The sequence below is a fragment of the Globicephala melas genome, chromosome 9 (genome assembly GCF_963455315.2).
Source record: "Globicephala melas chromosome 9, mGloMel1.2, whole genome shotgun sequence".
Classification (NCBI taxonomy): domain Eukaryota; kingdom Metazoa; phylum Chordata; class Mammalia; order Artiodactyla; family Delphinidae; genus Globicephala; species Globicephala melas.
The window spans coordinates 104,756,212-104,781,545 of NC_083322.1; the positions used below are offsets into that span (position 1 = coordinate 104,756,212).

The 25,334-nt window shown below is 50.0% G+C and overlaps 1 protein-coding gene across 4 annotated transcripts; it reads right to left on the bottom strand.

Annotated features, from left to right (window-relative positions):
- Positions 1–396: 396 nt before the first annotated feature.
- On the bottom strand, positions 397–25,334 carry UPP1 (uridine phosphorylase 1). Of its 4 annotated transcripts, XM_030871347.3 has the most exons (8): positions 25,201–25,334; positions 16,728–16,791; positions 7,326–7,440; positions 5,552–5,710; positions 4,428–4,542; positions 1,612–1,821; positions 1,228–1,374; positions 397–588 (listed from the first exon to the last, which is right to left on the bottom strand). In XM_030871347.3, exons 2-8 carry the CDS (start codon positions 16,769–16,771, stop codon positions 449–451), a joined length of 930 nt encoding a protein of 309 aa, XP_030727207.1. In that variant the 5' UTR covers positions 16,772–16,791; positions 25,201–25,334; the 3' UTR covers positions 397–448. The 4 variants fall into 4 exon arrangements, with proteins under 4 accessions (XP_030727207.1, XP_069902422.1, XP_060161117.1 ...); XM_070046321.1 differs by lacking the exon at positions 1,228–1,374; XM_060305134.2 differs by lacking the exons at positions 5,552–5,710; positions 7,326–7,440; positions 16,728–16,791; positions 25,201–25,334 and adding an exon at positions 5,434–5,489.

The window sequence follows — 25,334 nt, forward strand, 5'->3', positions numbered from 1 at the left end:
AGATAGGAGGGGACACCCTGGATTCTCCCTCTGCCTGTCCCCCAGTCTCCCAGCTGGGGGGTCCTGACTCCCCAGGAAGAAGCCAAGGGACACGGGGGCACAGATGCAGGGGAGGTGTCAGGCCAGGGTAGACGTGACTTCTCTCTTAGTGAGTGAAATCTGACAACTATCAGAATTTACAAGTCTGAAAAACCTCCCTAAAAATATGTCAAATACTCAGAGGAGCATTCTTAAAGAAAACCCAAATCAGGCTAACGTGGTGGAAATTCTCCCATGAAGCTTTCAAAAAACAAAAACTCCTGCGTAGTTAATGCAGGATTCTTTGCCTCTGAAACACAATCGGTTCCCCAGACTCTTCTACAAAGGATGCAGGAAGTCATACAGGAGATTGTGGCAATGATTTTATTTGCTGCAAACACCAACGCTCATGTCTGGAGATCTGGGGACCTCAGGCTGCCGCGAGACACTTCTTGATGAAGTGGCCCACCAGCCGCTGGGGCCGCTGCTGGTACTCGGCCAGCACCTCATGGGGGCTGCTGATCTGGTCACCTTCCAGGCGGTTGAGGAGCGTGACGCACACCACGGCCGCTGCAAAGAGCAAACCCCAGGTCAGTGCAAAGAGCGGGATTCTAGCTTAGCTCACAGAGACCAGTGTCCAGGCCTCAAGGGAAGGGGCCGACAGTGGCTTCTGATAGACGGAGAACACGAAAAAGCTCAGAGGGCCACACTATCCTGTTCTGTCCTTATCCTTGCCTGCCTTTGTTCCCACAGATCCCCAAGCAAACCCCAGGACCAGCTCGGGGGGCCCTGCACTGCCTTGAAAGGCAAGGTGACGTGAAAGCTGTGAGGCAGGTATTCCGGAAGGCAGAGCTGGACCTCGAAGGGTGAGGCCAGGAGCTGCGGTGGATTAGCCCCAATTCAGAAATCCAAAGATCTTTGAAGGCCAGATTCATTGCAGAGTCAGCCGCGAAGCCTGCCCAGCCCCGAAGGGGGGACTTTCTCATCTTTCTGGCCTCTCGGTGGCACGTGAATCCCTGCAGAGACACTGAGGACCCTGCCTTGGACCACGTGACAATCCAAGGAGGTCCCAGCGCAGGGGTCCAGAAACACGCCTTGGGGGCAGGGCGGGTGCAAGGCCAAGGCTGGCGATGGGCGGGGCCCGGGAGGACGGGGGTGGGGGGTGGGGGTGGGGGGGCAGTTGGGGGAGCTGCGGCCTAGGGACCCAACCTCGGAGGCCGCAGGCGTTGCACATGGCGGCGAATACGGACGACTCCATCTCGATGTTGCGGATGCCGGCCTCGTAGGCCGCCCGCAGGTACTCCTGCTTGTCCTTCTCCGCGTAGGAGCAGAGTGCCCCGTCCAGGCGGCCTTGCCCTGGGAACGTGGAGAGCCGATGCTGGCCCGGGAGCGCCCACCTCCCATTCCACCGCCCCCCACCCCCGGGCACTCAGTAAGCGCCTACTGCATGCCCTCCCCGCCCCCAGACAGAAATGCTTTCCAGCCCGACGGGCCCCGCCTGTCCTCGACCCACTGGCCCGCGAGGTAACCGGTGCTGAGACGCAGGCCCACAGCGGTGCGGACCCCCAGGCGGGAGACCAGCGCACTCCTCACCTTCATAGAAGTCCAGGGTACACATGGTGTTGCCCACGACCGTGGGGAACTCGCCCAGGTCCGCGGAGCACCGCACCAGCTCCTGCACCAGCCAATCGTCCAGGTGCGTGTTCCGGACCACGCGCTTCCCAAGGACAATTTGCTCGAACTCCTGCTTGAAGCAGCCGTCCACCGCCTGCCGGGTGATGACCACGGAGCCGGGCTCCAGACCTGCAGGAAGAAGCGGGTGTCCCGGCTGCAAGGGGCGGTTAGGGAGGGGAGGGCCCCGTCCACGCACTGTAACACTGAAGGGTCAGTCATGCCCTAAAAAGAAATAGGTAAGGATCTCTTTTCAGCACCAGTTTTTTTTTTTTCCTGAAGGTAAAGTAATGAATGTGTAGACGCTGCAGAAAATACAGAAAAGTGCAAAGAAGAAAGTGAAATTGATGGGCGGCCCATCCCCACAGAGCAGCGTCTTTCCGTCGCTGCTGGAACTGTCTGGGGCTCCCTTTACCAGTATGTGTTCAGCTGGTCCCTGTTTTGTACCTTATTATTTCAGGTTCTGAGTAAGGAACACTGGGGCACCCCAAACCTGGCTCCTGCGGTCACCAGCTCTTGACACCCTGGCTTCCCTCCAGGACTGACCCACCGGAGGTCCTGCTTCCTGTGCCTCCCTGGGCGTTTCCAAGATTGTACAGACGTTACTCTGCTCCTTGCTCTTTGGTTTTTTAATAACTTTGCATGGGATTTGACCAGGAGCCTTTCCTACTACTACACTACTACTTACTTTAATGTGATATTGGTTTTCCTAAACATTTAGGGAGGAGGAAGGAGCCAGGAGATCTTTCCCAGAGCCCCACGTCAGCCGCTCTCATGAAACATTAAAAAACGTGGCCATGGGCTTCCCTGGTGGCACAGTGGTTAAGAATCCGCCTGCCAGTGCAGGGGACACGGGTTCGAGCCCTGGTCCGGGAAGATCCCACGTGCCGTGGAGCAACTAAGCCCGTGCACCACAACTACTGAGCCTGCGCTCTAGAGCCCACGAGCCACAACTACTGAAGCCCACGAGCCACAGCTACCGAGCCTGCGTGCCTAGAGCCTGTGCTCCACAACAAGAGAAGCCACCACAATGAGAAGCCTGTGCACCCCAAGGAAGAGTAGCCCCCGCTCGCCATAACTAGAGAAAACCTGCACGCAGCAACAAAGACCCAACATAGCCAAAAATAAATAAAATTTAAAAAATAAATAAAGTATAAATTGTGTCTCTACTTTAGTTTAAAAAACAAAAAACGTGGCCAATTGCCAAGCTCTGGCTCTGCTTGCCCCCTGCATGTGCATCTGGACTTTCTCTCCCTCGCTGCTTTGTCCCTGTTCTGGTCAACGTAGGCTCTCCTCAGGTGTCTCCCCACACCGAGTGTGGACCTGGAAAGAAGCTCAGCTGACGGCTTTCATGAACTCACGGGGCCTAGAATTTTCAAGCCACTCCAGACCTCAAATTGGAGGGCGCAGGACCCCTCCCAGTGTCAGCTGCTCTTCCTCACACAGGCCCTGCCCTTTCCCCGGATACCTGTTGGCCGTTTCAGAATTCTCACATCTGACAGAAACGCTGGAGTCACCCAGTTCTCCCTCCCGAGTGGCGGCCCATGCCAGCCACCCACTGTTCCTATTTTGGGATTTGTGGGGACACCATGTCACACTGTTGTCGGGGGTTTGGGGTCTGGCTCTCTAGTTGATCTCTCCATTTTTATGGGGCAATTTTGGGAGATTCAAAATCCACCCTACTCCCTCCAGAATTCTCTCTCTGATTATTGATTTTAAAATCCCTCCAAAGCAAGAACTCAGGAAGGATTTGCTGGAGCTCCTCGCCCACACTGATGCGATGTGCACAGCCACGAGTCCGTTGGGTCGATGGTATCACAGACTAAGTGTGCACAGCCTGGGAGCTCGTGGTCATTGGGGTGTTTTCCCGAGAACAGCTCCTTTCAACTTTGAATTACAATCTGCAAACACGGATGTTAACCATCAATCTGTCTATATAGTGAAAAGAAAAATGAGATAACCTATTGAGAAGATTTAGGACCTACAGCGATCCTCTATCACAGCGAGAAAACCTAAATTTTCGAATTACCATAAATGCAGGGGAGGTCAGGTCTAGGCAGTCAGAAACAAATGCACAGAGGCCAGGCTGATGACCGCAGACCTCCTTCCAGCAGCTCCCAGCTCCCCAGCGGGAGTGAGAATTACTAGCACCCAGTTTTCCGCAGAAAAACCGGCCCAGAGGTGGGACATCAGAGTAAAACAAGTTTGCCTCAAAGACTTTGGCTGAAAACTCAACATGATGTTTAGCGTTTTACTTTCTCCTTGCATCCTCTTCTTTCTTTGTTGCCTTTGCGATGTTAAAAAAATTATGTTGCGAACGGGAGGGCTTTTACGCAACTTAAGGACACATCTTAATTTTGTATTGCATCTGTCTCTTCCCCCTTTGATTTTCCTGTAGGTTTTCTCATAAGGTGCTTCACATCTTTGCAGGAATAAAGAGGAGGAGTGAGCAAAGTGAAGGAGAAAGGCAGAGAAAAGAGGGATTAGCAAGAATTAAAAGAGAATCAAGCAAACAAGAAGGCACACGTTGTATAACTCCAAAAGGACGGGTTTTCGGGTGCACGTGGCCTGGTGCCTTTCTCTGCCTATTTCTGGGGTATGAGTTGGGAGAAGTAGCTGGACCAGAAAAAAATAACAAAATGCCTGCTGCTGCTGAGCTCTCCTTGGGCACGGCTCAGGGAGGAGCTCTGGGTCCCCACGCTGCCCACCCGGGTCCCAGTGGCACTCTGCACACTAACCTATCCCGCCAGAGGTGCCGATGCGGATGAGGGTGACGTCGGAGCACCGGGCGTGGTACAGCAGCTTGATGAGCTCGTGCAGCATGATGGCGATGGAGGGGATGCCCATCCCATGCTAGAACCAGGGAGAAATGCCAGCGTCACGCTCTGGTAGCACCTCTGTGTGTTCTGTGCTGCATTGCTAACTGGTGGTAAAGAAGATGAACTTCCTAACGTACATGTAAAAACCGAACACTTGGGGAAGTGTAAAGGTTTGCACAAAGCTGTCGAATGGATGACCCCTTTGATCCACACCACCCGTGGAAGAGATGGCAGCTGAGGACCAGGAGGCTGCTGTTGCTAGGTAACAGACATCCCCTGGCGTGGGAAGCCCCGCACACGTTTTCCCTTTTCTCCACACGCTCTGCCGCAGCCAAACTCGGTAACTGGCTGGTGGCTCCACCGCCGCGGTTCTGCCTGTGCCGTTTCCTCCACCTCCGCATCCCCAAAACCGCCCTTCTTCAGAGGCCCTCCCGGTGCCACGTCTGCCAGGAGCTGCCCCTGAGGCCAAGCCCTCTTTGGAGAACGTGTTCGTCCTGCAGTCTTACTTGTGGGAAGTGCTTCCATGGATTACGTCTTACTCTTGGGTGTGCTGCGGGTGGTTAGTACCACCAGACGTCTCAGCTGCCCAGAGGGCTGGGCCCCTGTCCCAGCCTCAGGGGCAGCCTTACTGTAAGGCAGCACTTCCTCTAAAAATGTTCTCCTCTGCAAAGGGAACCAAAACTGGAAAACGAGAACACCAGAGGTTTCTGTGTTCACCCATTGCTGAATCGCATGTGTGTGAAGTAACACAGGCGGATGGCGTGGGGACCACTTGGTGCCCGGCTCTCCTCGTGGCCCTGGTCCAGGCAGAGCACCATCTTCCCGGGTCTCCAACCTGGGTGCTCACTGTGTGCGCACAGCTGGGTGGGTGTGCGCGTGTGTTTGTACGTGTGTATCTGTCTCTCCTGGAGACGGGCTCCACTACCTGTGCAGCCCAGCCCCAGGCTCTCCTCGACTCCTGTTTCCTCTGTCAGGCTGTGTGCAGGGCGGGGATGGGGCCTGCAGAGCCAAGGGCTGAGCCCACCACGAGGGCAGGTACTCACGCTGACCGACAGCACCGGGCCCACTTTAAACATGGCGTAGCGGTCGGTGCCCTCACAGATGTTGGGATACTCTGCACCTGGGTGGTCAAGGCCCAGCTCCACGGCCATGTACTTGATGAAGGCTTTCATCCGGGAAGGGCTTCCCCCAACACACACAAACTGCAGACAGAGAACAGAGCCCCAATCAGCACAGGCGCTGCACCCCGTCTGTACAGCAGGGGTCCTCAAAGTGCCCCCCGCCAGCGGCAGCAGCATCTCCTGGAACTTGCTAGAAATGCAGGTCCCTTCCCTGGCCCCCCCGCATCTGGGGAGCCAGTAATGTGTTCACTAAGGAGCCCCCTGCTGATTCTGACACTCCCTTGAGTTTAAGAAGCACTCGTTCATGGACTCACAGCTCAGTGCAAGAGGCCCCAACAGTGCAGAGCAATCAGCTCCACACAAGCCAGGACAACCACACCTTCGCCCTCTCCAGCAGGAAAGCTCAGGCTCCACGCCCGCCCAGGCTCCACACATCGTGTGCACAGCAGCCCACTGCACTGGAGAGAGCCGGCGTTTGAAATAAGATGCTGCGGGCCCCTCAGTGTGCAACCAGGGCCCCACAGCCCATCTGTAACACGGGCTTCTAACTGCTGTTTCACTGGCTGGCAGAGGCCCAAATGGCCAACCTGTGGAAAGAGCCGGGGGCCAGTGGGGGCTCGGGGAGTCGCAGCTGTGCGGTGAGCAGGTGGCTCTCAGAGGAGTAGAACCTTCATCTGCAAAGTGTCGTACGTGAAAGCGTCAAAAGAAAAACAGGTGAATAAGCCAGTCTTAAGGACTTGGTGATCAAATAGTTATTAGCCTCTTAACATAAAAAGGAAAACTTCTGTAGCCTAGAAAAAATTACAGGTTAAACTTAAGGAGAGAATGAAAACGGAATGAATTAAGAACACACGGAAAGGAGGGGAAGGGATAAATTGACAGATTGGGATTGACATATAGACACAACTGTATATAAAACAGATACTACTAAGGACCTACTGTATAGCACGTGGAACTCTACTCCATATTCCATAATGACCTACATGGGAAAAGAGTCTAAAACAGAGTGGATATGTGTATATGTATAACTCATTCGCTTTGCTGTACACCTGAAATTAATACAACATTGTAAATCGACTAGACTCCAATAAAAATTTAAAAACAAAAAGACAACAACACGTGGAAAGTCGTCCCTCGGTTTGAAACGAACAGAACAAAAGATCTGGGTGGCTGACAGGATGTAACCTGGTTATGACTTTACGATCGCATGAGGCAGCCCTGGACCTAGGGTCACTGGCTTGTTTCAGTTTTGAATTCTAAACGTTAGCCCACTTTTCCACACGGGGATTAGACACTTTAAAAGTCCTCTGCGAGGATAAGTCAGGACCAAACTAGCTAAACAGATGGATGTGCATCTTAAATGAGAGACAGCAGACACATGCGACTGCCCCTCCTGGGTATCCCTTGCTCCCCTAGAAAAGGAGTAGTGTCTGCTCCTTTCTAGTCTCTCAGTGAAGCATTAGGAAATTTATTTTACATTGTTTCAATTATAGGAACCAATACGTCTTTGTGATAGTTTTCTTTCACTCAATAGTTCATATTCTTGAAAGGTAACAATTTGCAAAAATCCGATCAACATATAACTTCAAGAGCCTGTCCTCTGTCACCTCCGCCCTGTGTGGCGCAGTCTACCTGTGTCACCTGAAAGGGGGGTAATCTTGGGGCAAATGCCCAGAATCAAAACCCCTGCTTTTACCTTCACGTCTCCAAACATAGTCGGGAAGTCGTGCGTGCTGGTGCTAAGGCTGAAATGGTAGAGGACATCTTCTTTCATTGCAGCCACGTGGGGATTGCAAAGCTGTACAAAGTCGCTGTCCCAAAACAGGAAAGGAGGCAGTTTAGAGAACCAGCGTCCAGGGGCCGGCAGGACCACAGCGACACCCTGTGCCAGCGAGGCGCATGGGCCACAGCGGGCAGGCCGATCCCAGCCTGCAGAGGTTCCCACACTCTCTCCGTTCCTCCCTCTCTCCTTCCCCTCACCCGCTCTTCACACCCAGGGCTTCTTTGGAGGATGATCAGGAAGAACGCAGAAGAACACCAAAAAAGCACAAAGATCATGGGAATTCCCTGGCGGTCCAGTGGTTAGGATTCCACGTTCTCACTGCCAAGGGCACGGGTTCAATCCCTGGTCAGGGAACTAAGATCCCCGAAGTCGAAAGTCTCCACAAAAAGAAAAAAAAAAAAAAAAGATCAAAACGCCAAATCATCCCATATAAAGCATGTAGCCAGTTGCTACCCAACCCAGGTTCATTCAACATATAAACTTGGCTTCAATTTAAAAATAGGGCTTCCCTGGTGGCACAGTGGTTGAGAGTCCGCCTGCCGATGCAGGGGACGCGGGTTCGTGCCCCGGTCCGGGAAGATCCCACATGCCACGGAGCAGCTGGGCCCGTGAGTCATGGCCACTGAGCCTGCGTGTCTGGAGCCTGTGCTCCACAACGGGAGAGGCCACAGCAGTGAGAGGCCCGCGTACCGCAAAAAAATAAATAAATAAATAAATGGATAAAAATAATACATTTATCACAGAAAATATGGATGGATGAGAAGAAGAAAAATAGCCTCTAATTCTCCCACCCAGAGATAGCCTTTCCAATCTGAGGCCTTGCTTTTTCGTTTTGTTTCACTAGCCAGCACTTTGCTGGTACAATGTCCAAAGGGAGTAATGAGACAAGACATCTTTTCATTTTGGTTTTTCTCGGTGCGGCTGCTAGAAACTTTGTGTGGCTCACATTATATTTCTCTTGGACAGCACGCTGCTGGCCTGCAATAGGGGTTAGCAAACATTTCCCATAAAAGGCCAGATGGTAAGTATTTTTTCCTTGCAGTTCATAGGGGCTCTGTTGCCACTTCTCAGCCCTGCTGTTCGCCCATGAAAGTGACCACAGACAACACACAAATGAGTGTGGATGTGTTCCAACACAACTTTATTTACAAACACGATGCCCGGGTCTAGATTGCATCTCCAGCCTTAGACACGCCTCCTTCCACAGCTGTGCCTTCCTGACTCCACTCACAGGTGTGCTGCCAGATGCCAGTGGCACAGAGGGAGGCAGCCATGGGTCCCCAGCAATCAAGACTTGCTGTTTCTTCCTTCAGAGTCACACTTTCCGCCCCGAACCCACGGATCACATTTCCTTCTCCGTCTAACTCTGTGAGAAAAAAACCATACAGGAAGAGAAGTTCTCAGCAGCCTGTGATTTGTAAACACCTATTCTCTCTGGATCCATCGGTCAGCAACCGTAGATGCCCAGGCTCCAGGCCGAGGGCACCTGCTTCTCTCTCTCCTGCATCTCCTCGCTTCCTACTTTCGTGCTTCTCACATTTCCCTCCGATTTCCCTAGAATGGCATCTAAGTTAACTCACAGGCAAACAGTCTCAAAAGGCTGATGTAGAAAAGATGCGAACAAAATACTGAAGAGAGACAGATCTTTTTCTAAAGGGGAGGGTGCTGGTGGACTGGCCAACACGCTGAGCTCATCACTAAACTGGCAGCAGGACCGCTAGCAGACTGTGCTATTGGCACCGGGGCAGGGATGCGAGAGTCTCCCTCAGGAGGGGCAAGCAACCTGCCCAAGCCAGAGTCTGCACTGGACCCCGACCGGTCCTGACCAGGCTTACTCTCCTGGGGCAGGGAGGTCTCTTTTCAAGGGACCAAATCCAGTTCTCCAGACCAAGCTGAAATTCTGAAGTCATAACACAGCCAGAGCATCTGAAGCTCCTTTAAAGACAAATATTTTACTGTAATTATGGTTCTTGTTCTCCTTCAGGATGTTATGAACAAAGAGTACAAATAGAAGGGCTAACGGCCAAGCATTGGAACTGACGAAACAGAATGAGATACAACAACTTTGTGTCATATTTCAAAATAGAAAACGTTTCCTTCCTCTTTCATTCCAGGAAGAGGAGAAGGAAATATGGCATAACTGTGAAGACCAACAAGGATTTTAAAATATGTAAATTGGACACGTAACAGTGAATAGAACAAGTATTTTTGTTACTGCGGTATAGATAACTTACAGTATTGTATTAGTTTTAGGTCTATAACATAGTGATTCAATTTTTTATAGATTAAACTCCACTTTTTAAAGGATTTTAAAATAACAAGTCACAGACATATTACTTGGAAAACTATTTTTCTAGTCTACACATGATGTCAAGTGACTTTACCTTGCTTTATTCTGTCACTTTATTCATTTAACAAATATTCATTGAGCACCTACTCTGTAAAAGAAATGGGTGAGATGCAAAATGAATGAAACTCGGCTTCTGATTCCAGGAGTTTATCAGCAGGGAAGGGACAACACGACTGACCATTAGACAAACTGGCCCAGACATCTTGCGCCGCACGCTCAAGGGACTGGCAGAGAACAAGGAAGGGGCTCTGGGGCAGGGAGGAGGGGGACCCTCAGCTGAATCTCACACAAGCACGCATCAGGCCCTGTGCCAGGCCGAAGGGATGCAGAGAGCAGCAGGGTGGAAGACATTCAACTGCGGTGGAAACCATGCCATTAGTGGTGGTGCGTATAAGTCATTCGACACCACAACTGCCACAGAGGCTAGGTTCTACCAGTCCCCGTCATAAAGGCTCAGGGTCACACCTTTAATAAGAGGCTGTGCTCATGAGCTGGACTTCAGGGCTCCTCACAGGACACGCTGGCCTCTGGAGGGTGGACCATACAAGCTGGTATTGACCATAAAACGTCGGAGGGAGGGGAAGATAATGACTAACCAACAGGAAGGGGTCGCTGCTCAGTGGAGTCACATCCAGGGCACCTGACGCCAGGCCTCCCTTCTCCAGCCTTCGTTTCAACCACCCGCTCAGCCAGCCTCCAGGATCCTCAACCCGGGAAGGGGGGTGGGGCAGGGAGGGGCGGGGGGGAGGGGCTCGGAAAGTGGGGACAGGGCGTGTTTGCTTGTCAATGATTGAAAGCACCAGGGAGGGACTTCCCTGGTGGTGCAGTGGTTAAGAATCCACTTGCCAATGCAGGGGACATGGGTTCGAGCCCTGGTCGGGGAAGATCCCACATGCCGCGGAGCAACTAAGCCCGTGAGCCACAACTACTGAGCCTGCACGCTAGAGCCCACGAGCCACAACTACTGAAGCCTGCGCACCTAGAGCCCGTGCTCAGCAACAAGAGGAGTCACCGCAGTGAGAAGCCCGCGCACCACTACGAAGAGTAGCCCCAGCTCGCCGCAACTAGAAAAAGCATGCGCGCAGCAACAAAGACCCAACACAGCCAAAAATAAATTTATTAAAAAAAAAAAAGAAGAAGCACCAGCGATCCTACTAGTGCAATTAAAAATTCTCTCTGCAAGTACTATTCTCAGGGCAGCTCCAAAACTTGAAAATGGACCTCAGAACCCATGGGGAAGGAAAGGGGGGGACAGGTGCCCGTGTGAAATTAGGTGACCCACACGTGCAAGTATCCAGAGCAGTTCCTGAGGGACCTCCCAGAAGAGAACCAAGGAGCCCTAAGCTGGGTTCCCAGAGGGCAGCATACGGCCCTGGACATCATCAAGGCAAGAGGCCACCAGAACCAGGAGAGGCCACTGCCCAGGATGGGGTCTCCCAGGGAACCCCAGCAGAGGTGGGTGGGGAGGAAACTGGGAAAAGTAGTGGATTTCAAGTCCATGTAGGAATTGGGATTAAGACATCAAATTCTTGCTTCTCCAGTGATGAAAAAAATTTGTATTTTAGGGCAATATGAGAACATTTTAAATATAAAATTGTTCTCTGCCTGTTTCCGCCACCCCCCCCCCACACACACACACACTTTACTGTAGATTGTGCATCTGCATTAACCAGACCTCCTTGGGAGACGACCTTCCTTCTTCATCCTGTGAGGGGCCATGACGACCCATGACCCACTACTCACTTTGTACCTATAGATCTAGATTGTGTTCACTGTCAGCAACACATCATTTGACATACAACCCTTTGTCTCAAAAAGTTGGAACTGAGGGCCATAGTTAAAGAATTTCTTAAAGCCAGGGAGGATCCTCAAATTTTTTGTGAACGGATTACCAAGATGGGAGGGCACTGGTCTGTGGTCTGACTAAACTGACCAGAGCTGATACTCAGAGCTTGACAGGAATTTTTTTTGGGGGGGGTGGGGGGTTTCTCCCCTAAGCTAAGTGAGGGGAAGTCAAACATTCCAACATACACGAATGGGCATGTCAGTCCTTTGATACACTGAGAAGGTCACCCAATTCTTTGAGGAATGAAAAACAGCTGCCCTTGTTTTACAAATCTAGTCTTTACAGGACATGAGGTGTGCCTTCAGAAACATCTCAAAGCTTACCAATCCTTTCACCACTCCAAAATCCTCCCCTATTTATCTTCAGAGGCTTGTAGGCATTGAAGAAGAAAAAAAAAACTCCTGGCCTTAAGGGAACAAAGTCCTCCTAGGAGGAACTTGCCTTTCTCCCTCTATGCCTTTGAGATGCAAATATTCTACCTGATCACCTCCAGAATGATTTGCAATCTTTTTAAAATGCAGATTTCAGGAAAGCAACTCTTATCCAGAGAAGAAAACAAAAGGGAGATAGGTAATTTGGAACTTGACTTGTCAAGGACACGCAAATCTTAAGTGTCTTCTTCATAAATATTAGTAAAAAGGGTTTGGCCCTCTAGACAGGCAACCCTGTTGCATCTGCCAGAAACCCAATCTGAATCCAACTTCTTTTGTAACTGAAGGGATTTCTATTATTGTTCCTGACTCAGGGCTGAAATTGCGGAACTTTGGGAACCATGGGGTCTCTGTCTGTGTGTCTGTATGTGTCTAACTGTATTGTCGATGTGTAGTATTGCCAAAATTAATTTGTATAAGAGCTCTATTTAATTGGCTTAAAGGAAGTTAGCTGCTACTTATATACATACCTAGAAATATAAAAGAAACTATCTCGAATGAATTTCAGAATCCTGTGAGCTAGGATTAATTTTAATTTCATTAAAATTAATTTTAATGAAAGCAAATGGTTTAATTAATACAGACATGTCTTTACAGTCACCAACATTAAGTATAATACTCTTACTGTACCCAGGTTCACTAGAAATCACATAAGATCTTATTATTCCTGTTACAAAATTTGTCAGCAAGAGAAATGACTTGGTATGCTAAACTTTTAAGTGAATTAAATGGAAATGATGAGAGTTTTGGTGTAAACTCTAAAGGAATAATTATGTTTTAGGAATGTCTGCTTAAAAATAGTCTCTCCAGATTTAGATAACTTGAAACTTTAGAGTTTTGTTAGATTAAGTTAAAGGATGGGAATTCAATGACTATCCAGAATTTAATTCCAAATAAGATACTGAAACATTAATTACTGAACATAAGCTTCCTTTTACAGAGAAATTAAAGATATTTAGGACTATTAATAAAAATATATTTGGTGCCACACTAAGACATTTTCTGTTAGAAAAAAAAACCATGTGTTTTCTAGAAATGGTAAATAGTATGTATACGTTTGCTAATGTGTGGGATGATAATGTTTGGGATGCTAATGTAAAAGACAGTTCATAATTGCCTATTTGTTAGTTTCTGCTGGATACTAGGTTTTAAGGTTAAGAATTATAATATATATGTAACTAAAGCCACTAAAATAATAAGGGAAACATTTCAGTATGCAAGGAAGGTCAGAGACGTGTTTTCAGCCAAAGAAGGTATGAGGAATGGAAATCATTTTGTTCAACGGAAAGAAATTAATTCTGTCCTAGAGCTGTTTTTTTCTGCATAATCAATAAATAAGGGACAAAAGACAGAACATTATGGAAAGTGTGTGGAAAAGGGAACACTGAGAAAAGAGTTCTGTGTGTGGTGAGGCTAGGATTGCATTGAATTGAATTAAATACATTTGTTATTAAGAGTAGCTGATGCAAGACTGGAGTCTGGTTTTCTCTCTCTGTTAAGAGAATAAAGTTTTCTTGGAACATTGAGTTGCTTTTGGTAATGGATTATGTAAGTTTCTTTGCCTTTTTTTTTTTTTTTTTTTTTTGCGGTACACGGGCCTCTCACTGTTGTGGTCTCTCCCGTTGCGGAGCACTGGCTCTGGACGCACAGGCTCAGCGGCCATGGCTCACGGGCCCAGCCGCTCCGCGGCATGTGGGATCTTCCCGGACCGGGGCACGTACCCGCGTCCCCAGCATCGGCAGGTGGACTCTCAACCACTGCGCCACCAGGGAAGCCCTCTTTGCCTTTTAAGTGAGCCTTTTGAGTGAGCTGTGTTTGCTTGTGAAATATTTTATTGTCACTTTGGTTAAGTGAATTAAGTATTGTTCCTCAGTGACCTATATCCTATTTGACCAAGTGTTTTAAACCTTTTTTGATATTTTGACAAACTCCCAAATATCAAATTCTCCCTGAAGTTCTTTTGACCTCTAGCTAACTTTGGGGTTCTTCAGAGAGGACCCCTGAAGCACCTCAGAGAGAGGAATATTAAATTAATTAGGCTTATTTGGTATGTTAAATTACATGGGAAGCATTGTCAAATGAGTGGTGATAAACCTTCCTAGGTTATATTGTATGGGTAAATATTATTAATATACATATTCTAGAAATTATATGGAGCTCCTAAGAATCTGGTATGTCCTGGTAAATGTTTATAGTCATAATTCTAGTTCTTGTCTTAAAATGTTGTATGACAAAGCAATAACCAAGTTTCTTTGACAATTGCATTGTAATCAGATCTTTAACCTTGCTTTTTTAAGTCTTTTGTCATTTATAGACTGCTTCATCTTCAAAAAGATTCATAGAAAGGACTTTTTGGGAATTCCCTGGTGGTCCAGTGGTTAGGACTAGGTGCTTTCACTGTGGGGATCTGGGTTCAATCCCTGGTTGGTGGTTTTGTTTTCCGGGTTTGGTTTTGTTGTCTTTTTTTGCCACGCTGTGCAGCTTGTAGGATCTTAGTTCCCCAATCAGGGACTGAACCCGTGCCCCCTGCAGTGAAAGCACAGAGTCCTAACCACTGGACCACCAGGGAATTAATTCCCTGGTTGGTGGTTTTTGAATCTGTTTTCCAGATATAAGGAAACTCTTCCCCTCAAGCTAATTATGACTTACAGCAATTTGGGTAAATTACTCCCTTGTAAGTGGAATTGAGACATTTATCTTTTCTTTCTACCTAATCTCTCCAGAAATTGGGAACTCCTGGGTTCCCAGTAGCTTTATCAGGTAATAAAATTAATTACCTGATAATTGTTAACTGAGGTCTGTATTTACTGCCTCAGACTCACTTCTCAGATAATTCCTTGTTGCTATGTTACATTACTGTAGAGTTTGTTTCTGAAACTTATCTCAGTCATCTATCTTCAGATGAAGATCACATGTGCCATGACCTGCAACCAGGGGATTATGCATACGGGAAAAGATATCAGATAAAGGACTCTTTACAGCCACCTTGGAAGGGACCATATCAGGCCTTCTTAGACTTCCACTAAGACCAACACTATCAGCACCATTCAAGCTAACATTATCACCAATATCACTAAGTGAGACCAGCCTACCTGGCCAATTTAATGACACCTGTTCTGAACTTGGCCATAAATACTCCTTTTCACTAGATGTTAAATATTGGGTATCTCTTAACAGGACTCAGTAGACCTACAGAAAAGTTTATGGCCTTGGCTTTCCCTGGGTTGGTTAGGAAGATGTAGTTGCTTTCCCTTGGGCTTAAGTTCACCTGCAGGTATCCTTGAAAACAACCCCTGCCAATCTGCCTTTAATATGAGGATTCTGGGTTTCTATCAGTTTTCCAGTGGTATGACCATTTGGCCAAGATATTTGTTAGCTCGTCTTATGACATATGAAGGATCAAATTTCTGTTCTGAATGATCATCTTCCAAATTTAGTAAAAATACTAGAAAAATGCTTTGGTTTAGGAGGATCTTCGCTTAAACCCTTACTAATGACATTAATTTTACTGTCAATTTTGATCACATCTATTGCTCACTATAAATTAATGAACAAGCACAAGGTACATGCAAGGTTAAATTGGCATAACTTCTACTGGACAACTTGGAACTGACAGTCCTTGCCAGACATCTTACTAATATAACCCCTTAAAAGGAAAGAAAGGAGCAGGCTATTAGGTCTGGACATCAAGGGACATGATGAACCCAGGGCAGGTAAGCAACCACCCTGGCATCAAAGGAACAAATATTTGATCACCTAAGGCTTTCTATCAAAAGATTAATGATCAGAAGGGGGAAATTGATGAAAAAGTTCATATTTTAAAATTTTAAATGAGAAAAATTTAAACATAACATTTCCTTTGTCCATTTGGATCTCCTCTCTTCCCTTTAGTGGGGGTTGTACATCTGTACTAGCCAGACCTCCTTAGGAGACAGCATTCCTTTTTAATCTCATCAAGGGTCACAACTCCTTAAGAGATAACCTTCCTTCTTAATCTTGTGAGGGGCCATGATGACCCATGCCCACTACTCTGTACATGTAGATCTGGATTGTGTAAACTGTCAGTAACGCATCATTTGGTATTATTACCCTTTGTCTCAAAAACTTATATAACCGTGCTTTGACCTCTTATGGGTGAAGCAATGCTCAGAGCTTTCTGAAAAACTGTCTCCTGGGTTATAATCCTCAGATTGGCTCAAATAAAATTTTCCATTTCTTCCTTAGATCAACTACTGAGTAATTTTTTTTCATCAACACCAGCAATGCACAAATATACATAAAAGAGTGGCCATGTGAATCACATAGTGGAATAATGAAAAACTGCAAAGAAATAAGGAAAGTATTGAAAGGTCAGAACCAAGAGAGAGCTGGGAAAGAAGCAGGGACTGTGACTCAGAAGAGTGTCCAGATGTAAAGAAACCCCACTGGACACAGGTCTGGGCACCCCAAGCAAGTGCCCAGACGTCCTTGGGAAACAAACATCCCAAGGCTACGAGCAGCGGCCCTGGCACCCGGTGCCAGGGGTCTTCAGCCAGCTCAGCTGTATGCCCACTGAGTGGTCAGTCCTCCAGGCTTCAGGCTCTGACATGAGAACCAAGGTGTCCACGTGTGTCAGCTCTTAGAGCACTGTGTGGCTCAAAGTCATCACAGTGAGCCCGAGCCCAGCAGCATGCAGGTCAGAGCCTTACTTGTGATTTCCAGGTTTCTCTGTTTCAGCCCCTGGCGAGGCCATCCCTCAGCTGAGGCAGGACCCTAGGAGAAAACAGCACAGAGTCTGTTAGAAGTAATAGTCAACACTTGAGGAGCTTATATGAGCGCACTTCGATTGGAGTCAGTGGTTGACAAGGGAGCAGGAGAGCGGCAGACGGAGAGAAGGTGGAAGCAAAGCAAGGACGTGACTGACGGCTGCAGCATGAGGCCCAGGGGCCTGTGTGAGTGGTTGTTCATAGCATTTTGATTTTGTAGCCTGGAGGCATTTACAGCTTAGATTTCAGTGTGCTGACACAGGCTGCCTCGGCATTAGAGACACCTCAGTCCAATGGGCTCCTCGTGGATCCCCCCAATAGGAACCAAGGTCACTTGGACCGTCAGCAAGGCCACACTAACCTGTGGAAGGTCAGTGCCATCAAGAGGAACTCAACAAATTTACATCACATACACGTACATATATAAGACCTGGAGGGTTGCTAATTTCAGAGAGGAGCTGGCGGAAATGTGCCCAAAGCGAGCCTGGGTTGGCGTCTCCTACTCTGGTAGAAAACCCTTCTTCACTTCCTGGTCCCTCAGACAAGACTGCCTTGACCCAACAGACCACACCTGGGTGCCTCACGCTTCTAGAATTTTAACTCTCCTCCAGCAGGCCTCAAGGACAGCTCAGGGGGCAGAGAGGGGCCCGGCAAAGGCACCAGCTCTTGAGGGCCTGCCATGAAGGGAAGGGAAAGACCTGGGGCAGGTAGGGATCAACCCCTGCCCTGGTCCCACTCCAGAACCAGAGGAAGGGAAAACCATGAGACACAACCACAGTTCTTACTGGGGCTCAGCCACCAGAGCACCGACCCGACACCAGTGCCCGCAGAGCTGAGCCCGAGCACCTGCTGGGTGAACTCGGTGAGTGGTCTACGGTGGAGCTAGCTCCCCATCCCCAGGTCAGGTTCTCAACCTGCTACCTCACCAGCCACTTACCAGAGAACCAGCCTCACAAAGCTAAAACCCAAAGCCCTCTTTTTGGAAAAAAGGGTTAATGGCCGCTGTTACACTTAGATACTGACCATTTTTGGCAAATTCTGAAAACCAAAGCATATTGTCATAGTTGGGTCTGGAGCACAGATTTTCCTGCAGTGCTGCCTTGTCTCTCTTCGCCTAGCCTTCATGCTCCCTTAGCATTTACAGGACACTTCTGAGGAAATGTCAGCCTGTGAGTCAACTGCAAATTGACTGAACCCAAGGAGGGGGGTTATGGGAACCTCCTCTCTATAGCCAGTGGGTCAGAAGCACAGGTGATAACCTGGACTTGTGATCGGGGGCAGTGGGAGGGGGAAGGCGGGCAGTCTTATGAGACTGAGCCCTTAGCCTTTGGGGTCTGACACTGTCCCCAGGTAGACAGTGTCAGAATTGAGTTGGATTGTAGGACCCCCTGGTGGAGGGGCTGGTGTGGAGAATTGCTCGACAGTGTGGGGAAAACCAAGTAGAATTGTACTTGGTGATCAGAATCTTAGGTCATAATTTGCCTTTACAGCATCCATCAGACAGACTGATGCAGACAGCCCAGCTTCTGAAGAAGTCTGGCTTCCAGGAAATGCAGCCCTTGGCACCTCCACCCTGCAGTCAGCAGCCGCTATCCCTCTGGGATCCACCTCACTGTCTGCAGTAAGTGCAGACGTGCCTTCCGGCGAAGCCAGCCCCCAGCCCTCATTATCGGCTCTCCCTTGTCCACTGAGAGATGAAGTAGGGCTTGGGGTCCCCTCCTCCTGCAATCCGTCCCCTCCTAGCTGCTGGCTCTTCCTCTGTGGGTAGGGGGTGGGGAGCTCAGAAAGAGGAAGAGCTAGAGGCGCCTTCCCACGGGGCAGCGGCTGAATCAGAGGTGCACAGTGCACCCCAGAAGGTCCCCAACCCCTATTTTCCAGGAAAGGAATCTCAGCCACAGAGAAGACCTCCTGTCTGGCCTTGCAGAGAAAGTGTTGCTCTCTAGGCCGGGTGGCTTCTCCTGCCCCTGAGCCAGAGAACCGCTTTCCCTGCCTCGGCCTTGCCCTCTGCTGCCCCAGACCTGGGCTCCTTCCTGAGTCTGCTCGGGGTCTGCTTCCCCTTGTACTCTCAGTGCCAGGTGATTGCTCCCCTCCAGGCTGCGACCCCGCCCACCCCCCACCCCCAAAGTAACTCCTCCTTGGGCCTGAGCCTCATCCTGGGGGCAGCAAGGCTTTACTGAACCAACTCTGTGCAGAGAAAATCACAGACTTTTGCAATGTTCTAATTGGAAATTTCCCCACTAAGTATCTTAAGACACTTACAGGTGGAGTGAGCACACAGGCAGGTTGGCCTGGGAGTCCCGGTATAGTCACCAGAGCCACATTTCATTCTCAGAAGGACCTGGGTGTGGAGGATCAACGATATGGCCACGCCCCCACCCCACCCCCTACCCCGCCCACTGAAAAAGGTCAAAGGTGGGGAGGCGGTGAACCTCTCAATTTACTTCCGCTGAGACCAGTTAGAACAGGACGGGGAGCCCAGGAGCCACTCTACTCTCACTGGCAGGCTGGTTGCTCACCCAGACTCCCCCTTCTTCCAGAGGCCACTAGCGAGGGGAGCGGGCCCCGTTACTGTGAAAGGAGACCCTGGTGATGATTAAGAAGGGAGTGATAACCACGCAGGGGCACAGGGCAATGGTGGAATCTCAGAAGAAATTTTCAAGTTAAAAAAAAAAGTGCATAAACTTGTAGGCAAACGAATGGCACCAGTCATTCCTGTAAACAGGGAATGTTACCTCCATCAGCCACTGCAGCAGCCCTCATGGTGCACCCCGAGGGGACTCAGGATGGAGAAAAGAAGGACACTGGCCCTAGGTAGTGAAGATGCACATCAAAGGAATGATTTCCATGAGCCCAGACTCTTGCATCTTCCCATACACAGAATAGCACTGAAATCCTTGAGATGCCTGCTTTTCTGATTAGTAGTAATCTTTTAATTACATGTTTGTTTGTTTTTCAGCAAAACTCCCTCTTTATCCTGGCTCCCCCCTTACCTCTTCGGAGCAGTCCCTCAGAGCTCTCTGAGAGGCTGTGTGCTGGGCTAGTCCTCAGGGAGGCCGCCGCATAAAACATACTTCCCAAATGTTAGGTTGTGCTTTTTTTTTTTCAGTCAGCAAGCTGCATTATTTTTTCCAACCGTCAAAGGAATCAGGAAACAGGCCCAGGGGATGCTGCAGTCCCTTTACCAACAAGGCCCAAGTTTGGTCCACTGGGGTTTAACACGGAGAGGAGGAGTCCCCCAGGGTCCACTGCAGTCTGTTCAACTCCGGGTCACAACTTAAGGCATAGACAAACACTCGTGGGGGGATGCCCCACCGTCTACTCTGCACGCAGAGGCCCAGGGCGGGCACTGTCCAGCACTGCCCTTGTGCAGTGTAACTAGGAGAGGCCATTCATAGGTGAGCTCATTCAGAGAATTTAGGGAATGTTTCTGACAACCGCTTTTTCAATTGTTTTACTGAATTAATGTTATCATGCACCTGGACCTGTTTCCTCCAACAGATAATATGTATGTGCATTTCCTAAGGACACACGCTTGACATCATACAGCAGACTTCTAGCCTGGGCATCATCCCAGGACGAAACCTGTGGAGCATACACTTCGTTTCCTCCGTGGCGGAGAAAATACAGCTTGCCAAACCCCATCACTGAATTAGCGTCGCAGCGCTGTCCAACCAGGAAAGACTCAAGGTGGTTGGTCTGTCTGCCCCGCCTCAGCCCCTGTGGCTGTGGATGGAGCTGCAACACCAGGGGGGATTCGGGCACTTGCCTGGTACTTTTAGTTCACCTTTTTAGTAACTTAATGCCTTTCTAATTAAGTATTATCTGTAAGAGAGCAGAAAGTGCTAAGCATTGCACACATTAGTCATCCAATGTGTCAAATCCCCAACAGGTAGCTGTCCTGGTTCCTCAAGGTGTACCTATTCAGGTTAGAACCCGCACCCGCTGGGGTGTGTGTGATCTGAAGGGAGATGAGAAAGACCCAGGGCTCTGAGAAGCCGGAGTCCACTGCCGCAAACACGAGTGACCATGAGCTCCAATGCAGGTCGGCTGACGGAGAGCCAGGGAAAGGTGCAAACAGTGCCCGGAGGTCTATCTAGTTCAGCGTGAGGAATGGGTTGTTTCTTAGTGGTCCCCGACTAGGAATAGCCAGGAAAAGATGTGGCAGAGAGAGGACAGGACTAACGGTATTTACAACAAGGAGACATGAAACCCCATGAGATATGTGGAGGGTGCAGAAGAAACAGCTCAGCCAGCTCAGCATGGGGAGACGGGATTCGGGCGCTGGTTAGGGGCCAGGTGCCCAGACAGCCGCGTGTCACCACCGACAACGTGACACCGTCCTGGGGGTGACCGGGGGACTCGGAAAACCTGGAAGCAGGGAATGACAGTCAGAGGTTTGTATATTGGATCCACACAAAGGGCTCCAGAATAAGCCGCTGTCACATAACAACTATTCGGAGCTGAAGACTTTGAGTTCCCGAAAGCCCGTACCTGCCTGAACCTAGAGACTTCCAAACATGTCACCACCCCTCCTTAGGAAAAAACTCTTTTCTCTGAAAAAAACCCAAATAGATATTGTCCTATCTTAGATCTCATCTGTTTTTCTAAGGGGCCATTTGTCTCTCAGAAGTCCTCTGTGTTTCTCTAAGTGCCCTTTTGGCCCCACCCCCTTCTGTCATTTTCTCTCCCAGAAGTGCCTCTCTGCCTCTCCCCACCCCCCTTTTTTTTTTTTTTTTGCGGTTCGCAGGCTTCTCACTGCTGCGGCCTCTCCCGTTGCGGAGCACAGGCTCTGGACGCGCAGGCTCAGCGGCCATGGCTCCCGGGACCAGCCGCTCCGCGGCATGTGGGATCTTCCCGGATCGGGGCACGAACCCGCATCCCCCCGCATCGGCAGGCGGACTCTCAACCACTGCGCTACCAGGGAAGCCCTCCCCACCCCGTCTTTTAAGATGGTATATAAGCCCCAAATTCCAACTACCTCCTGAAATCACATTTTTCTCTGAACTCTCCCATACACATGTAAATAAAAATCTGTCTTTTCTCTTGCTAATCTGTCTTTTGTCTTTTTAACCTGCAGTCCCCCAAGAACTGAATCTAAGAGGATAGAAGCTTTTCCTCCCTGCAGTTGGATTTGAAGGGCACACAGCGTGAGCAGAGATGCAATCAGAACAGGAAAGTGTGGCACCTTCCACATCCAGGAGGCGAATCCAAAGGGCTGGAAGGTGGTATCAGGGTGAGGCTGCCAGGGATGCTGTGTCGAGTGGGAGGACAGGGAAAGAAGGCCACAGTGTGATGTTCCAAGCAAGGGGTGAGGTTGGACGTTTCGTCAGAGGCACTGGGTTCCTGCACAAGGTGCCTGCAGCCATCACCCGAGGCAGAAATGCCGGGGGATACGGGGCCTCCGGTAGGAACTAGGCGCCTGGGGCCGAGTCCAGTACTAGAGAAGCATGGACTTTCCACTCTGTCGTTCAGGGGGCAGCAGGGTCCCAGGTGAGCCCTAGTCCAGAGACAGGGCTTCCAGGAGAGCTGACGGCTTTCCCACAGCCCGGCCGACCAGCGGCGTGAGACCCCCCCGACCTGGAGCCTGTCTCAGAAAGCATGCCTTCTAACAAACACTGTCCCAAGGGCCGCGGGTGTCCTAAAGGTGTCTCCTCTCACTTTCCAGGACCCCATGTTCTCTAAACAGGAGGGTTTCACTAGATTCCGGCCGGGAGGTGCCACCTCCCAGAGAACTCTGATCCTGGCTCTGGGGTCTCAGGCTCCTCGACTGCTAGGGGACCCGATGGGCCCACTGCCTGGGGCGCTGAGCCAATAAACACACCAGGTACTTCTGATTAAAGCAGGAGCCTTTACTGCTGGTAACAAGGAAGGAGACAGGGAGCTAGCCGTCCAAGCACCGTCTCCCCAGCTGCGGGATGGGGATGCTTTAAGCCAAAGGCACATGTGTACTCATGAAAGGGCACACGTGACCTTCCGTGTAGACGGGAGTTCTGGACGCCCTTGCCCAGCGGACAACATGCCCCAACACACAGTGCATGTGCAAACATGGCGGCAATCCCACCCTTGGGGCAGATATTTTAGCATTAAAAAGAGGTAAAGGTCACTCTAGATTGACAAAATCCAGGCACCTGATTGTGGGTCCCAAAGGTCAGCATCACCACCCCTTAGGCACCAGTTAATCTGGTGGTTGGGCGCTTAAAGGGGTTTGGATCCTGCAAAACAGCTCAAGAATGTGCTTCAGGCCAATCTTTCCCTTTGAAACAAAACGGGGAGTCTTTATGACTGATTCTTGCCTTTGCTATGGTGACTTCTCTTGCCTGAGAACAGTTGGTTGTTCCTGAACTATTTGTTCCTTTTTAAATCATTAATTACTGAGAACTACCCTTTGTTTCCACCTGAGACACGGGAGGCCATCGCTCACCTTCCTCCCAACCACCATTGAAGGGAACACAGTGCGAACCGAAATTCGCACTCTAGCTCTTAATGTGGGCCTGTCAGCGCACGTTACAATTTCTCTGTTGCCTGTTCTACTTCCATGAGATACGACATTATCTGGTTTGACCCCACCCCTTCCTTACTTAAGACTGTCTCAGCAACACTAACTTTGCAAAATCAAAACACCCTTCAGTTGGTTTTGGTTTTCTTGTTTTGTTGTTGTTCTGTTTTATTTTAGTTTTAACCCACTAAACCAAATTCAGACAGGTGGGTTACTTTGGCATATAGCTAAGTGTGTAAACGTTTATAACTTTTTTTTTTTTTTTTTTTTTTGCGGTACGCGGGCTTCTCACCATTGGGGCCCCTCCTGCCGCGGAACACAGGCTCCAGACGCGCAGGCTCAGCGGCCACGGCCCACGGGCCCAGCCACTCCGCTGCATGTGGGATCCTCCAGGACCAGGGCACGAACCCGTGTCCCCTGCATCGGCAGGCGGACTCCCAACCACTGTGCCACCAGGGAAGCCCATAACATTTTTTTTTTAATGAACGTATTTCAAAAGCGAATGTGTGTGTGTATATGGGAGGAAGTGAAAGAAATGTTCAGGGTTTACCTTTAAGAAGTGGGAAAAGCTGGAAGTTTCACTTTCTGTTATATGTTAGTTTTGGTTCTTTTTTTTTTTTTAACAATGAGTTTGTATTAATTTTTTGATTAACGAAAAAGTCCACTTGGACAAAAGCCAATGTAAAGAAAAACTACTTTGTCTGTTTCAACTAAAGTGTTACTTCAGTGCCCACCAGGGCTGAAAGTCCTAGAAAAGACTATAATTCATGCCCGATAAACCTGGCTGAATTAAGGAGTCTAGTAGAGAGATAACTAGAAGGTCAGTTTGGCCTCTGAAAAGGGAAAAAAGTCATGGAAGACTGGCTGAGAAGTGGGAGAGTGGAGCCGAGAGCCTGGCAGAGTGAAAGCAGACAGGATGGGAGGGGTTGGCAGGGTGGGAAACCCAGATGCAGACAATCTTTCTATTCAGGGAAATCGCAAGTCTTTTAAAAGCCAAGGTCACAGCCAACGAATAGAACCGAAGGTCTCTTTGACCCGGAAAACAGAATAAGTGGGGAAAGATGGGTCAAAGTGAGGCCAGGCTAGTCAGGGCAAGGTGGCGGAGAGGCAGACGGAAGGACGGAAAACAGCCGAGGGGAGTGCAGAGCGCAGGGTCGCCACGCCTGGAGCCGGCCTCGAAGGCCTTCCAGGAAATGGTCCTGTTCTAACCTGGATTTCAGACGGGGTTTCTCTGCAATTCACCATGGGCGGGGAGCCGCCCAGGGCACGGCTGACCTCTGGCGGGGAGGGCCAAAGACCGCCAGTCCTGGAGGAAGGGCGGTGGGGGCAGGGAGACTTCGGGCCGGTGACCTTGAGTCCCCGGGTCACGCCCCGACCCCGGAGCCGGCGAGGCTGCCCCAGGTGCCAGTCTTAAGAACAGCCTGCTGCATACAAGAGCTGCAGATGGACCCGCTCCCCGCTGCAAATCGGATTTGTGTCAGATACTCTGTGACTGAAGTTTCTCTTTTGACCTGCCGGACACCTCGACGCCAGTATTTTACGCTATGACACTTTGTCGTCTGTTGGCTCAAGGCGCACACCTGAGTCCATTTGAACTCTGCAAGTACGGTAACACTCATTCTCCAAAACGTAATTTCCCCTCTCCCCCGACAAGACGGGGACGTTCCAAATGCTCCCGATTCCCTTCCCGCTCAATTTGGACTGAGGAAGACCTGCCCAGCTCCGCCACGCGCGAATCGCCTCCGCCAGGTGGACCAGCATCCGGACGGCGCCCTCCGCGCAATCCTCCCCACCCGCCCTCCCGGCACACCCTCCCCACATATCCTCCCCGCGCGCCCTCCACGCACATTCTGCCCGCGCCCCCTCCACGCACAGCCTCCCCGCAGATGGCCCCGCGTCCGCGAGCCCGAGCCGCCTCACCGGCAGGTCGATGATTCCTGAAAACAGGACGCTGGCCGCAGACACTTCCCGTGCAGGGACCGCCACGGGTTGCGCCCGACGCCTGCCGAGAGCTACCGGCGAGCGAGTGGAGTAGGGCCGCCCGGGGGTCCCCG

Excerpts from the sequence above, each read along its gene's own strand:
- UPP1 (XM_030871347.3), bottom strand. The coding sequence starts at position 16,771 with ATGGCCTCGCCAGGGGCTGAAACAGAGAAACCTGGAAATCACAA. Across the intron at positions 7,441-16,727 it reads GAGAAACCTGGAAATCACAA|CGACTTTGTACAGCTTTGCA; the intron begins GTAAGGCTCTGA and ends GTTTTGGGACAG. Across the intron at positions 5,711-7,325 it reads CTATGTTTGGAGACGTGAAG|TTTGTGTGTGTTGGGGGAAG; the intron begins GTAAAAGCAGGG and ends CTCTGTCTGCAG.